This window comes from Pempheris klunzingeri, chromosome 2 (genome assembly GCF_042242105.1).
Source record: "Pempheris klunzingeri isolate RE-2024b chromosome 2, fPemKlu1.hap1, whole genome shotgun sequence".
Classification (NCBI taxonomy): Eukaryota; Metazoa; Chordata; class Actinopteri; order Acropomatiformes; family Pempheridae; genus Pempheris; species Pempheris klunzingeri.
The window spans coordinates 18,890,546-18,905,141 of NC_092013.1; the positions used below are offsets into that span (position 1 = coordinate 18,890,546).

At 38.7% G+C, this 14,596-nt stretch overlaps 2 protein-coding genes across 2 annotated transcripts; both read left to right on the plus strand.

Moving 5' to 3' along the window:
• The first annotated feature begins 8 nt into the window (after nucleotides 1-8).
• slc16a1a (solute carrier family 16 member 1a) lies at nucleotides 9-4,064 on the plus strand. The gene is made up of 4 exons (XM_070847131.1): nucleotides 9-225; nucleotides 2,595-2,738; nucleotides 2,914-3,687; nucleotides 3,829-4,064. The coding sequence occupies exons 1-4, from the start codon at nucleotides 9-11 to the stop codon at nucleotides 4,062-4,064; spliced, it is 1,371 nt and encodes a 456-aa protein (XP_070703232.1).
• Nucleotides 4,065-5,739: 1,675 nt separating this feature from the next.
• sycp1 (synaptonemal complex protein 1) lies at nucleotides 5,740-14,300 on the plus strand. The gene is given in 35 exon segments (XM_070851515.1): nucleotides 5,740-5,762; nucleotides 6,702-6,779; nucleotides 7,073-7,155; nucleotides 7,252-7,295; nucleotides 7,408-7,572; nucleotides 7,732-7,799; nucleotides 7,934-8,007; nucleotides 8,120-8,178; nucleotides 8,285-8,351; nucleotides 8,518-8,591; nucleotides 8,691-8,799; nucleotides 9,301-9,395; nucleotides 9,480-9,664; nucleotides 9,757-9,824; nucleotides 9,904-9,965; nucleotides 10,085-10,201; nucleotides 10,261-10,410; nucleotides 10,568-10,671; nucleotides 10,772-10,889; nucleotides 11,001-11,071; nucleotides 11,150-11,231; nucleotides 11,332-11,394; nucleotides 11,471-11,533; nucleotides 11,646-11,708; nucleotides 11,813-11,929; nucleotides 12,014-12,124; nucleotides 12,244-12,336; nucleotides 12,442-12,516; nucleotides 12,599-12,685; nucleotides 12,769-12,915; nucleotides 13,409-13,462; nucleotides 13,564-13,635; nucleotides 13,726-13,833; nucleotides 13,973-14,038; nucleotides 14,163-14,300. Coding segments are annotated over 35 exon segments (3,153 nt in total).
• Nucleotides 14,301-14,596: the final 296 nt, after the last annotated feature.

Consider the following 14,596-nt stretch of genomic DNA (forward strand, 5'->3'; position numbering starts at 1 on the left):
GAGTGAAAATGGCACCCGCCGTCGGTGGTCCTCAAGGCTACACACCACCTGAGGGTGGCTGGGGATGGATGGTGGTTATCGGGGCCTTCATCTCTATTGGCTTCTCCTATGCCTTCCCCAAGTCCATCACTGTCTTCTTCAAAGAGATTGAGGCGATCTTCAACGTGAGCAGTAGCCAAGTGTCCTGGATCTCTTCCATCATGTTAGCAGTCATGTACGGCGGAGGTGAGCTAAAACCCACAATACCTCATGGGTTTGTTAATGCTTGACATTTAGCGCATCAAACGGATTTATAGATTGGATCTATTCCTAGCTCTTAGCACAACTGTAAAAGATTTATTCCTGGAGTGTTCAGTTAAAAGCCAATTCATTGCTTTTTGATCAAATAGAGGCTTGTATTGTAGCCTTTCAGCCTTGATTTGTCCACAAAGAGGCCAGAGATTCTTACAGCACGGCTTAAATCAAACACTGAGATAAGGCAACACTCTAACGCCTCCATTGAAGTGATGTTTACAAAAGTGTAACTTTTCTGTCTCTGGTGTACATGAGTGGGCTTTAGCCTTGTAAACCTGCTTATTGTCTTCCCCTGTGCTTTGAGAGTGGAGGACCTCTGGGGGTTTTGGGTGTGTTCCCACATTGAGATGAGATGAATGAGACGCTGGGTGATGTCACACAGGTCTGGCCAGTCAGGTGATGATACGCCTCTATTCATGTGCGTGATATTCAACACGGAGAGAACAGAGTTCAAAGGAGCTCTCCCCCCTGTCCCTCTAGACTGGCTCTGAAATCAAAACACTGCAGTTCTCTTTACTCTAACGTGTGATAAACTGGAAAAAAGGATGACTTAAGCATCTTTTTTTAATCTCAGGGAAGTTTCAGGAGAGTTGCTTTGGTGTGCCAAACTGATGAGAGGAGGAAAATATTACGCCACATAAGAACTACTTTGTATCAAATTTTCTTTTCTGGCCTGAGTGTAAAATTTATTTGCAATATCTGCAAGCAATAAAATAAAAGAGGATATAGTATCTTTTCATTGGCTCTGCACTGCATCCATTGCACTCCATGCATATTGTTGAACATATTACACCTAAACCTATCCTCCCTGTGTATCATATTTTTTGCTACGTAACTTCTGCAAAAGCAAGTTCCCAAATGTCTGCTATTAAATTTAACAGTAGTTCTTGTCAAAGGTGAGCAAAACTTCACGTCACACAGTTCACATTGTTACTGTGCAGCAGAAGGACTGAGCTCCCCATGAAGGAGTCAACGTGAGAACATCTGATTGTTGTTAATATGTTTATAACCTTGCAGTGTGTTATTTGATAACTGTTATTAGCTTGTGTGGATTTACCACCTTTTTCATGGCTGTAAAAGTGCGATGCTGCGTGCACCTGTCCTAACAAGTTTCAGAGCCACAGCGGACTCAATATGCATTTGCAGGTTTAACACTGGTAATTAATGCAAACGTTTAGACGTAAATATACGCAGATGTAAGCAAGCTATGCATGGTAATTGAAGGTAATTGAGGAAATGTTTGTCGGTGCTGTGAGTAGATGACAGCCGAGTCTGTTAGTGCATCTGTTAAACATTCTGAGCACATCAGCAGGAGAAGTTCATTAACAACCTACTGTTGCGTACCCCCTGTACTCCTTCAATTTTTGATTCATTACATTCATAATATTCTACATTGGTTTGTCTCCAACCTTTTTATCCTAACCAACTCTCCCTGCAAGGCGGAAGGAAAGAACTCATTGTTAGTGTGGAGACTGCCTGCATTACAATTTAAAAACCCTTTGTCTTGCGCCGTGCTGGCAAATGAGTCTGGACAACCTCTAAACAAAAACTGTCAGTTTCTATTTAGGTTCATTGGGTGGTGCAGGGATTTGGCAGGAAGGCAGAAGTGTCTTCCATGTGGGTCCTCATACTCATTTAGAGCGGTTGTTATAAGCCATAGATGGAGATGGTGTTTTTTTTACGACCTGAACCCGCCATGCAGCTTAGTCATTTGTTTACGAGTCATCTTGACTTTCTTGAATCGATGTTGAGTCCAAGGTGCATGCATGTTAATAAGTTGATTTACTGTTACCTCATTCTGTCACTCTTTCTTTGGAAGTAGAGCACCAGGTGCCAAAATTGCTAAAAATGTACTTAAGAAGACACCAGTTGTTATTTTAACCCCTTACACACACCCTCCCAAAAAAAAAACACACACTTCTGCACCCACTTGTCTGAAATGAGACACTTCCCGTAAATCACTTCAAATACGTTTAGAGTCCATTTAAGAAGAATCCACAAACAAATTATTCCTCTGTCAATTTTTATGAATCCCTGAACCAAATAAATGCTTATTTCATTACAGCTTTCATGGTTTTTCTGACAGATCGCATTATTAATGGCATGAGAACACATCTACTGCAGTGCAGCACTGACAAAAATGATTGCAGAAGTTGTTTGAATTTGCCGAGCCACAGCTGTGGCACTGGAGCTCTCTGCTGGTCAAATGTAGAACTGTACATTGACGATTGGATAGAAATCACCATGTCTCAGCTTCTCATATGTGTGTGTATGTGTGCATTGTTTTTTTTGCTCTCCAGGTCCTCTCAGCAGCATCCTGGTTAATAAATATGGGAGTCGCCCTGTAATGATGGCGGGAGGATGCCTGTCAGGACTGGGCCTTGTTGCCGCCTCTTTCTGCAATTCTGTTCAAGCACTGTACTTTTGTATTGGTGTGGTGGGAGGTACTTATTTTTAACTTTCTAAAGTTTGGTCATGAATCACCTTGTGTTTTACTACGCACTATTGCCATCTAGTGTTCTTCAACAATAAAAACAGCAAGAAATACTTCAAACCCTATTTAATGCTCATGTCTCCCTTTTTGACATCAAACATACTTTAAATTGATTTTTTTTTTAGGTTTGGGATTGGCCTTTAACCTCAACCCTGCCCTCACAATGATTGGAAAGTACTTCTACATGAAGCGGCCTGTTGCTAATGGACTTGCCATGGCCGGCAGCCCCGTCTTTCTCTCCACCCTCGCTCCTCTGAACACGTGGCTCTATGACCAGTTTGGATGGAGAGGAAGTTTCATGATCCTGGGCGGCCTGCTCTTCAATTGCTGTGTCGCTGGTTCCCTCATGCGGCCCATAGGACCAAAACCCAAGCCTGCAGAGAAGACCACAGAGAGGAGGACTGTGGTGCAGACCATTAACAGCTTCATCGACCTCTCTTTGTTCAGGCACCGTGGCTTTTTGCTCTATATTGTGGGCAACATTATTATGTTTTTTGGTCTCTTTGCACCACTGGTGTTCCTCAGTAATTACGCAAAGAGTAAAGATATCCCTAAAGAGAAGGCAGCTTTCTTACTGTCAGTGTTGGCTTTTGTTGACATGGTTGCCCGGCCCTCAATGGGCATTGTGGCCAACACCAAGTGGGTCCGCCCCAGAATACAATACTTCTTTGCAGCCTCTGTGCTGTACAACGGTATTTGTCACGTTCTGGCACCAATTTCAGTAGACTACAAAGGCTTTGTGATTTATGCCATTTTCTTTGGGTCTGCTTTTGGCTGGCTGAGCTCAGTGCTGTTTGAGACCTTGATGGACCTGGTGGGGGCCCAGCGCTTCTCCAGTGCTGTCGGGCTGGTCACTATTGTGGAGTGTGGCCCCGTATTGCTGGGACCCCCTTTGCTTGGTGAGTACATCACCCACAGTATGAACTTCAAAAATTCACTGTCACACTGGTTTTAGTTATTTCTGTCTCGTTAAGCCAGCTTAATGTTGATAGTGACTAAAAACTAAACTAACTGCTATGTTACTCTTTTGGTCTTCACAGGGAAGTTCAAGGACATCTATAATGATTACAAGTACACATACCAGGGATGTGGGATCCTCCTCATTGTCTCCAGTGTCTTCTTGTTTGCGGGGATGGGACTCAACTATCGACTGCTGGACAAAGAGAAAAAAGAGGAGGAGAGGAGAGCCAGGGTGGGAGGAAGAGAACAAAAGTCCAACAGGGACAATGCTGCTAAGGAGATGGCAGAGGCTAGGCACACAGAGGACACAGTCTAATATTCTGTACAATGTTAAGCTACTTTTTTGTTCAGATGTATCTCTTGTTTGCGAGGCGTATGTATATATACATATATGTATGAAAAACAAATGCTTGAGTGAAACAGTATGGTCGACATTCCTCTAATTTACGGGTCCTCTTCTGTTTTTGAAGACCACAACAGAAACCATCGCCTCACTTGCAATTAAATGTAAAATATTTACACACCTACTAAAGGCCTTTATAATCTAATGAACAACACACATAAAACACCTCTAATATTCTTATAGGGGCTGTTATGCGTGTGTTTGGTAGACTATTCAAGTTTGTTTAGCCACTTATATTGTCAGGATATTATTATGTTAAAGTCTCAGATGGTATCAGTATAACTTCTTTCATTTATTGTTCTTGTACCTTCTAAAATGTACCATCAGATAATTAAAGTTATATTTCAGTAGTGAACATGATAAGTGTGGTGCCCTACTTTTAAAGGGTGACTGCAAACATTTCTTTGTGAAAGTACGTAATTATAGTATTCACCTCACTTTGGTTGCCATGTCATCTCTCAAACACATTCATAAGGACTTTTTTTCCTGTTTACGAGGACGGTGCAGTTTGGAAGGCTTGAAAACATCCTTGGCGCTACTGTCACTTTGTATATTCCACAAATATGCTCACACTAATTCTCTTTTCTTCTTTTAAACATGTTTTACTGGTCTGTCTCTGATGATGAACGATGGAAATGATCAATAATTTTGAGTGCATAAAAAGCTTGTTGCATAGCTTTGTGTAGTCACATAATAGGAAAATGTAACACTGATTGCACATTACTGTATGTAGAAGACATAAGAAAACCAAATAAACTGTCATTTAACAAGAACCAAAACGTCCACTGTATTCTGTGTTTTTCTTATAAATCTTGTTCTTGGAGTTCTTGGAGATGCACAAACTCTATTTGCCTCAGAAACTATACTGGTATCATGTAATTTATCCTTCATTAAGCAGACTGGATTGGAGGAAATGTGTTATTAGATTTATTGTGGAGTCCTTGGTGACACTTGTATTAAAAGACAAATGCCTCCACAGCATTAACTCATTTTATCAAATTATGCTCTTGCCATTTTATACAACGTGATAACAGGCCCCTTTGCACAATATTGACGAGACGATAATAACCTCCCCATTTTATTTTTCACTGGTTGAACACTGTAATCTTAATGTGCAAAGCTGATTATGTTTTGTAGATAGTTTCAAAGATACAAATCAGTACAATACTGCACTTCTGATTTAACAGAATGACATTTAACCAGCGGAGCCAAGGCTTCACACTTGCTGCTGCTCAGGGTAGATGTAGCATCTTGCTTTGGACATGCATGAAATCCTGTGAAAGGACCTGAGCGCTGGTCCTCTGTGTCCAAATATTACACCTGCAAACGAAGCCTTCAAAATTAAATCTGAAGCAATGGTCTGTGCGAAACAGCTTGTTCGGTCATGCTTTTCTCCATCTGAGACCGTTTCAGAAATTAGATCTGGACTGAATTTTGATACGGTATGACGCCTGTCCCGTTTATATGGTCCCAATGTGTTTACTGAAACCATCTAATGACTAACTTCCTTTTTTATTGCTTCATGGATTAATTTCTGGTGGCCTGACTCTTTTCTGAAGGTGTGTTTATGAACCTGTGAGCCTCATAGATGGAGATCTTGGGCTGGCAAAGGTAGTGGGCTTTTTCTTTGACTTGTCTCAACCTCGCATGTCTTGTTATAAAACATATTTGGAGGTTATAATAACCCCGCACACTTTTATCAGAGTTACCACATTGTCAGCTATATTTGGGTCTTGTGATGGAGAGTTAATCTTTAGGTGGTCCACAATACATCTGTTATCCCTCAGCGGTCTGCGGGCAACAGTGGACCTGAGGGTTGAAAAATGAAATGTTTGACATGTATTAGGTAATTAACATGGATGGTAATTATCCATGTTAATTACCTAATACATGTCAAACATTTCATTTTTATGCCATCCTACTTAAAAGCTGATTACACAAGCAGCAAATGAGGCTGCTAGTATGTAACTAAGTAGTTCGCTGATATCTTCTATGTATAGTTTGGTTACAAAAATGTAGATATCAATTTAACAACAGTGGATATACAGTAGGGGTGGTACTTATATTAATATACAGACTGAAAACATGATGCTGTCCGATAATGGGTCTAATGAGCCACTGATTCACACTCGGTTTAAACCGTTAATAAACCGTTAACGTCTCCTTACGTGAAACAAGCCGGTTCCTGCTCGCGCCCCTTCACAGTCCGGTGGACAGATTTAAAGCCGTTAACCGTTTAACGGTCCGACCAGCTCACGGTAAAAGCTTCATATTTAATAATAGTGAGGATGTGAAGGTCACTGTTGTTTGCTAAAATATCGTCCTGCTAGCATTAAATGTGTCTGCCGGTATTTAGTTGTTGTTTCGTAGGAGGCGTGTTAGCTAACAAGCTAACCTCAAGTGGCGTTAACACTGCTAATTTGGTAGCTAACTTAGCTAGCAACGTTAAATTCAGGTGAAGTGAAACAATGAATGTTATTTGTTATAAAACTAACTTTGCCACGTACCACGTTCACTGTCCTTTAGGCTGTGTTTATGTGGTCTTTTCAGGATGGACAGTTTCAACTTCAAACTGTTGGTACCTCCCAGGGTGAATAATGGGCAGGTGTCTGCTGTCCGCCCTCAGGAAATCATAGAAAACTGTGCTGGTTCAATGAGTGCATTACAGCAGGCAAGTGAAATTAGACAACAGTTAACCGGCATTAAATACTCATGAATAAAATAAAGAACTTGCTCAGAGCTGACTCTGTCTTACAGCACAATAATTTGTCAACTTTTTACCAACAATGAAAGTATTAAACATACCGTATGCACACCAGTGGGTAATGTTTTCCTTGCTGTAAGCTGAAAGCAATAATTAATGAATGTAAGTAAGTAATTGTTAATTCATATGTTGACTCAGCCTAATTTCTCCCCCAGGGTTACAGTAAATGTTTTGACAAAGAGCACACCATGCCTTTTCCCAATACAAGCATGGTTGCACCAACAAAACCAACCAGACAAGGTATTTTCTACTAAACAACTCTGGCTGCATAAATATCAGCAGCACAAGTTTTATCATAAACTGCATAATAATTTAACTATTGTCTCTCGTCTAAAGACATTCCCAAGATGAAAGTTGTGCCACCAATGGAAAAATACGAGGTAACATTGTCATTGTGCAAAAAAATGTGAAGCATGAATAGGATTGACTTGGCCTTTGCAACATGTTTGTTTTGTTGTCAGTTTACTTCCCATCATTGTGATCATTCCTCAGAATAATTGCAACCCTGGACAGCTTTATACCAAGCTGTATGATGAAGTTGAGAAAATTAAGTGCTGGAAGGTCAAAGCTGAGTCTGACACAGCACAGAAGGAAAGGAGACTCCAAGAAAACAAAAGAACAATTGAAACTCAGCGCAAAGCCATTCAAGAATTGCAGGTGTGTGCCACAAATACAAGTTTTCTCACCCTCTCTCTCTTACCATATATATGAAGTATTCTTTTTTTCATGAAGGATTATTGACAGTAGAGGAACAGCGTACACTAACACCCTTTGATATCTATGGTGCCATCTATTGTGTGTGTTCTGTCTTTACAGTTTGGAAATGAAAGTCTCAGCTTAAAGCTGGAGGAACAGATCGGTGAAAATGAAGATTTGAGGAACAAGTATGGGTTTTGTTTGAAAAATGCTCCGAGACACGCTGCTCTGTAAAAGCCAGAGAAACATGACAGAATTCTAGGTGTAAATGTTTTATTGATATAAAATGTTTTAAATTATATTAAATTCAATTTCACTACAGGAACAACGCAACAAGGAATGTGTGTAATATACTCAAAGATACTTTTCAGCGGACAGCTGAAAAAATGCATTTATGTAAGTGAAAAGTGCTTTAATTTTTTCTGTTTAAATTACCTGACTCTTCTTAAGGTGTGAAAACTAAAGACACATTGCTGCATATTTTATAACCAGTCTTTACATTCTGTAGTTGAATCGGAAAGAGAAGAAACGCATCAACTCTTTATGGAAAATAGTGAGAGTATTCAGGTAAAAACCTCTAAATCCATATCCTAAAGAAGCATTTTTTAATTAATGATAATTTGCTGGACAGACGTTTGTCATATAGAGGTACAAGTACGTTTTATTCCTGTAGAAACTGATTGCAGCTTTCGAAAGCCTTCGTATTCAAGCAGAAGTGGATCAACAGGAGATGCAGAAAGGTTTGTTTATTAATTTTTTTTTTGTTTTCTCCAAATATGAAGACATTTCAAGCAGTTAGAAATAACATGAAGGATAAAATATACCTTAAATGACATAAGATGAATTATTGATAGATTAACAATCTCGTCCACCAGCAAAATAATTAACCATTTAATCCTCCTTCAGTCAAAGAGGGCTTGCTGCAATTTGAAGATCTGAAAGAAAAATATCATCAAGAATTTAAGATGAAAGAGAAAGAGGTTAGTAAAAATAAAACTCTTCACATCAGCTTATTGGGTGACTTGATGCAACCACATGTTTTGAAGTAAACGGCTTGTGGATTGGTGCTGCATTCACAGGTTGCTGTGTTTCAAACAAAACTTAAAGATAAGGAAAATGAACTACAAAAAATCCTGCAGGACTTCCATGAAACCCAGAAGCACTGCAAACAAATTCAAGAAGCAACAAGTAGGAAAACTATTAGATTTCAAGACAACCCACAAGCTCAAAGCTGTTTATTTTTTCAAATTGTTTGCAATACTAAGTTCTGACCGACTGTGTTATAAACTTTGGTTACTAAACTTGTTGATTCTTTTGTTAAACAAGATTCTGTGTTTTGTCAACAGTGTTTTCATCAACATTCCTTATGCAAATGCTAAATGACTCATGTTTAACTGAAGTATGATCGGGTTACAGTGATCTGTGAAGTTAACAGCGTGAGCCCGTGACTAGGTTCTCTAGGTTTGACTTTATACTTTTCAGCAGCTTTGACTGCAACAACGCAATATTAATAGTAGTTAACAGTTGTTAGTTCTTGTGTGCTCATGAAAATCACACTAAAAGTGGAACAATTAGGCCTTACTTCAAATCTATAAAATACTTTAGCTCCAATGCAAGTATTAGTGAGCAGTAAAATAAGATTAGAGATGGTTACCAAAGATGATCATTAAATATTCACTAACTTTACAGATGAACAGTATGAACTTCTCAGAGGCTCAAAAACTGAACAGGAATCCCTTCTTCAAAAACTGCACACGGCAGAGCAGCGCTGTAAAGAAACTGAGGTGAGTGTGTTGAGATTCTCGATCAGTGAAACTGGGCTTTGTTCCGTTCTGTCTTCTTTGATTACAATGTTTTCTTTCCCTCAGAAAAATTGTGAAGCTATTGCTGCAGAACTGGAACAGAGTAAAGAAGAATACACAGAGATGATTCAAACCAAAGACTTCAACTTGCAGGAGCTCATCAGAGTTAAACAACAACAAGCAGAGAAGCTGGAGCAGATTCAGACAGCCAATGGGGAACTACAGAATTCACTAGGCTTAGAGATCCAGAGGTATAATTAACTCCTGAAACCTCAGAGCATTTTCCTGACCAAATACAAATTTTCCTCATGCTGTTGTGTTCCTGTTATGACATTTTTTCAAGGGCCAAGGAGCTGGAGGATAAGCTCATGGCTAACAAAAAGGAACTTGAAAGGAGAAACACACTTTTAGGTAAGTCTCACTGAGAGAAATATGTAGATGTGTTTGTTCGATGCTCTGCCAAGCTGAAAGGAAATGTTTTATTCCACAGGAGAGGCAGTGGAGGGGAGTGCAAAGAAAGATGGGCAGATCAAAATCCTTGAAGATGAACTGGTAAGGTGTATTATCTTTTGCTAGCGGAGTGTATTTTTTGTTTCTCAGCCATTTATTGTAGTCTGAGTGCTACAGAAGATAACTCGAAAACAACCGCGGTATGCTGTTGCTGTTCTTAGGACGAAAAATCTAAATCCATTCAGTCCATGAAGGGTAAGATTGACGTCACAGAAGTCAGAGTGGAGGAACTCACAGCTGAGCTTTCAAGGAAAACCGAAGACACTCGGCTGTTAAAGGTGACACAAACAGACATTTCATTTCAGGAAGAAAGGGGATATTCCTTAGACTAATACAGACAACTAAAACTGTATGCCCTAGATAACATTATTTATTGATACAGAATGAAGCGGAGGTTGCCTTTGCTGAAACTGATGTGCTGAAGAGGGCTTGTGAAGCTGTTGAAAAAGCTCAGAAAGATTTAAAGGAGAAGTCCACACTGACAGAGGTTTTTACATTGTTTAAATCTCCTTACTGCACTCATCATCTCTTACTCGCTGTGGAGATATTTTTTTGGAAATTGTTTTTATAATGAAAAAATAATCCTGTGACATATAATGTATTATATACAATATATAGCTTGACTACAGTTAATATTCCCTCAGATCAAAGTGCAAGACCTGGAAGGACAGTTGCTCACTGAAATTGGCAAAAGTAAAGTACTCAACTTACAGATGGAGCAACTGAGGAAAGAAATCTCGCAGCATAAGTGAGTTCTTAGTAGCCAGCCATTCCATAATGTATGCATATAGAATATATGAAACTGTTGTAATCTTCATGTCTAATGTTTTATTTCTGTCATTTTTAAGAGTAAAGTACAAAGAGTTATTGTCCAACTTCAATGAGCTGCAGTCTGAGAAGACAGCCATTCAACAGCAGTTTGAGAGTGGATCATCTAATGTGAAAGCTATTCAGGCAAACATGAAGGTCTAAAATATCCAATCACATTTGATATATAATTTTCATGCAGTAGCTGTTTGCTTCAAATGTCAGTGTTTTAATTTACTGTATCACATTGGTAACTATGTGACTGTTCAGGTGAGTGAGGAGAAGGCTGTGAAGCTCACAAGAGAAATTCAAAGACTGGAAGAAGAAAACCAATATTTACGGTGAGTTTGCAGTTTAGAGACATGAAAGGTGTAACGTGTAGTTTTGGCAGTGTTTATTTTTATATTTTCATTGAATAGGGGAGAAGTAAACTCAATTAAAAACGAAATGGAAGGGAAATATCAGGAAACAGAAACTCTGCATAAGAAAACTGAAGAAAATGTAAGTATACCAACTAAACATATTATCAATAGAAACCCAAAGCTTTGAAAAGATGTCTATTTTGTGTTGAATGATGGTGATTTTGTGTTTTTGTCTATAGTTTGCACATCTGCAGGAGAAAATTACACAAAAAGAAAAAGAAGTCAAAGCAGCGGAAACAAAGGTGATTCTACATGTGAAAATGCTGTTATTGTTGTTGATCATTTTCTGGAAGTAACAAGAAATTGTTTGTTTTTTAGCTGAGCAATCTCAAGAAAAAATTGAAAATTGAAGTTAAAGCCCAAGAAGAATACCAGAAAGAGGTTTGTGATGACTATGACACAGCAGATATGCAATACTTGTGATGGCTTTGTTATTTATTATAATATTAATAATAATATTATTTATTAACACTTAACTTATATATGTTTTCAGAACAAAGTGCTTAAGAAACAAATAGTAAAGGAAATTGCGAAATCCAGTCAACTTGAACTTGTGGTATGGTGATGTTTTATTTATCATCCACCTCCTAATATTGATATAAAATACTGAAACTATGAAATATATCCTGATGTGAAGTAGATAGTTGTTTCTGTGTTTAGATCAACAGTCTTCGCGAGGAGTCCAGGAACCTTGAAAGACTGAACGAGGAAGACCATCAGAAATTGCGGAAAGATCTTGAGTCCAATTCAACCTTTGCAGCAGAGCTTGAGAATGAGGTTACTTACATAGCGTGATGTTACCACATTTCTAGCTCCCCAGGTTAAAAAGTTGAGAAGAAAAAAAAAAACCTTGTTTTACAGGTACAAAAGCTCAGCTTAACAGCAGCAGAGGCCATCCAGAACAAGGAAGACACAGAACTCAAGTGTCAACACAAGATAGCAGATATGGTCGCACTGATGGAAAAACACAAGGTAAGGTCATCTGAAACATCTCATACTGAACCTTTTGCTGTCTGAAACTGGTCTACTACAGCAGGACTGTCAATCCGTACACAATTTTCATTGAAAAGGACTTTTCTTGTTATTATTAGAGCCAATATGACAGGATGGTTGAAGAAAAGGATGCAGAGCTTGATGAGAACAAGAGGAGAGAGATGGAGGCTGTTGCCCATAGGACATCACTGGTATGATGCCGATAAATCATAGATGAATGCTTATTAACATATAAAACAACCAGGCAATGAATAAATCATATCCTAACCTTGTCTGAATTAAATTCTTAAAATCAGGAGTTGGATCTCTCAAAGCACAAGACAGACAATGATCAGCTGAAGCAAGAGCTGAAGACAGAAAGAGAAGAAAAGGTATGTCCTAGTTTGAGTCAGTTTATTTTTGGCTTTTTACTAAAAAAGGTTCTTTGAGAAACACTTTTCCGCTTCCTATTAGGAAAACCTGCAGAAGGAGCTAACTGACTTGAAGAAAGAAATGTCATCAATGAAAATCACTCAGCTGTCAGAAGCAATGAACAACCAGGTACAAAATCAGGTACATTAGTAAAGAGGCTGCCACTAATGATGTGGTTGTACTTAACCAAGAATTAATCTTTAAAATTCTAGTCGCCTGCCTCGAACTATAATCAAGGGAGATGTTTAGTGACTCCAAAAGAGAGCTCCTCAAGGAGACACGTGTTTGACTTCTCCAAAACCAGGAAAACTCCCTCCTACAGCAAAGACAATGGTGTTACTGCAGTAATGAAGAAAGCTGTGAGTTTAATCTACCTGACGCTTTTAGACAGATAGAGCAACTTATGTCATTTCAGGCACATTTTTAATTGTTAAGGTGAGTTGGAAATTCAATCAAGTTGTCATAATTTATTTTGCATTCTTATATATTTGTCACTGGGATTCTAATTGGCATGTTCATGGTCAGCAAAGGTTATGTAAAAATGCTGTAGACAGTGCGTTGACTCACCTCTTATTGTCATTTCCACTCAGACCGGCTTAAAACCTCTCAATAGTATCTTCCTTTTTCAGTCAAACTTACTGTGAGTTCATACATGTGCGTAAATATGCTGTGTTTTTGTATTCATGTGCATTTGTGTCGGAGAGGTGTCATTCTCGGTATGCTCTAAGTCAACAATGAATGAATGCAGCGTGGATGTGTCACTATAGGCCATTACCCAGCATGCTTGGGTGATTTTCCATTGTCAGCAGACCAGTTTAACTGTAATAACATTTGACATCTTGTTTGATTAAGGAATTTGACTCTGAGTCCATCAGAACGTCATGTGGAACAACACCAAAGAACCAAGTAGACGACAGTTTCATCTATTCTTAAATGTTGACTGGTTATGACAATGGAGGCCAGTTTAACTATCTGTGATTCTGTCTCCTACTGACTTTGCATCATAGGAAGTTCCCAATGAAGACCTGAAAACCCCAAGAGGGACTACAAACATGGTTGGCGGAACATCAAAGATCAAAGTAATATACAGTATCATTCTGACATTTCCCCAAATGATTGAAAATATTTGTAACGACTTGCTGACATTTCTTTGAATTCACTCTTCACAGTCCTACAGAATAAGGACGCCCCCTTCTGGAGAAAAGGCAGCACGCTGGGGGAAGAGCACCATAGAGCTTGACCCCAAGTCTGACAGCTCTGATCAAAATGATCTCTTGGTGAGTTGTGTTTTTATTGGTTGATGGTTTATTTGGTAGAAGTATACAGTATCAAAACTCTGTTGGTTTTGTTAAATGTATTTGATCATTTGTGCAAGATTGCCAGAAGAGCTGATTCTTCTTTTTCTGTTCTTGACAGACCTTTGCAAGTGCACCCCCATCCAATTATTCTGCTCCACACAGCAAACTCAGTATCTTCAAAAAGGTAAAATAACAATAGTGGTGTAATGTTATTTAGAAATTATATTTATACATGATATGCATGGACAACGAAGAAATTATTCCTGGCAATACAATTTTTTTTAAAAACTGGATCAATATTTTTTCAGATCCAGAGCCCTGTCACTCAGAAATCCCCAGGGAACTCACTGAAAGTAGCTGCAATGAAAAGAATGAGAGATGCTGGTTGGACTGCTGTTACTGGCTGTGACAAGAAAAAGAAGACCAATGAGAAGATCTTTGCATAAATTGTACTGTTACAGGTCAGATCAAAACAATATTAGACAGGTGTAGGTGTTCATATTCCACCATTGTTAACATGAATATATAGTAGTGTTAGGCATCAAATAGACAGTAATTACAGTTATAATAGGCACATTTATTTCTTAACGTGCATAGATAGTATTGTCATGGATCAGTTACACATTATTATTGTTAACAACTGAAAAATGTAGGTGTATTTATTCCAGCTTGTTTGGGGTTTGGAGGTAGAGGTAGATTTTAATTTACTGTAGCATTTTAATTTACTGTAGCATCATCCTAT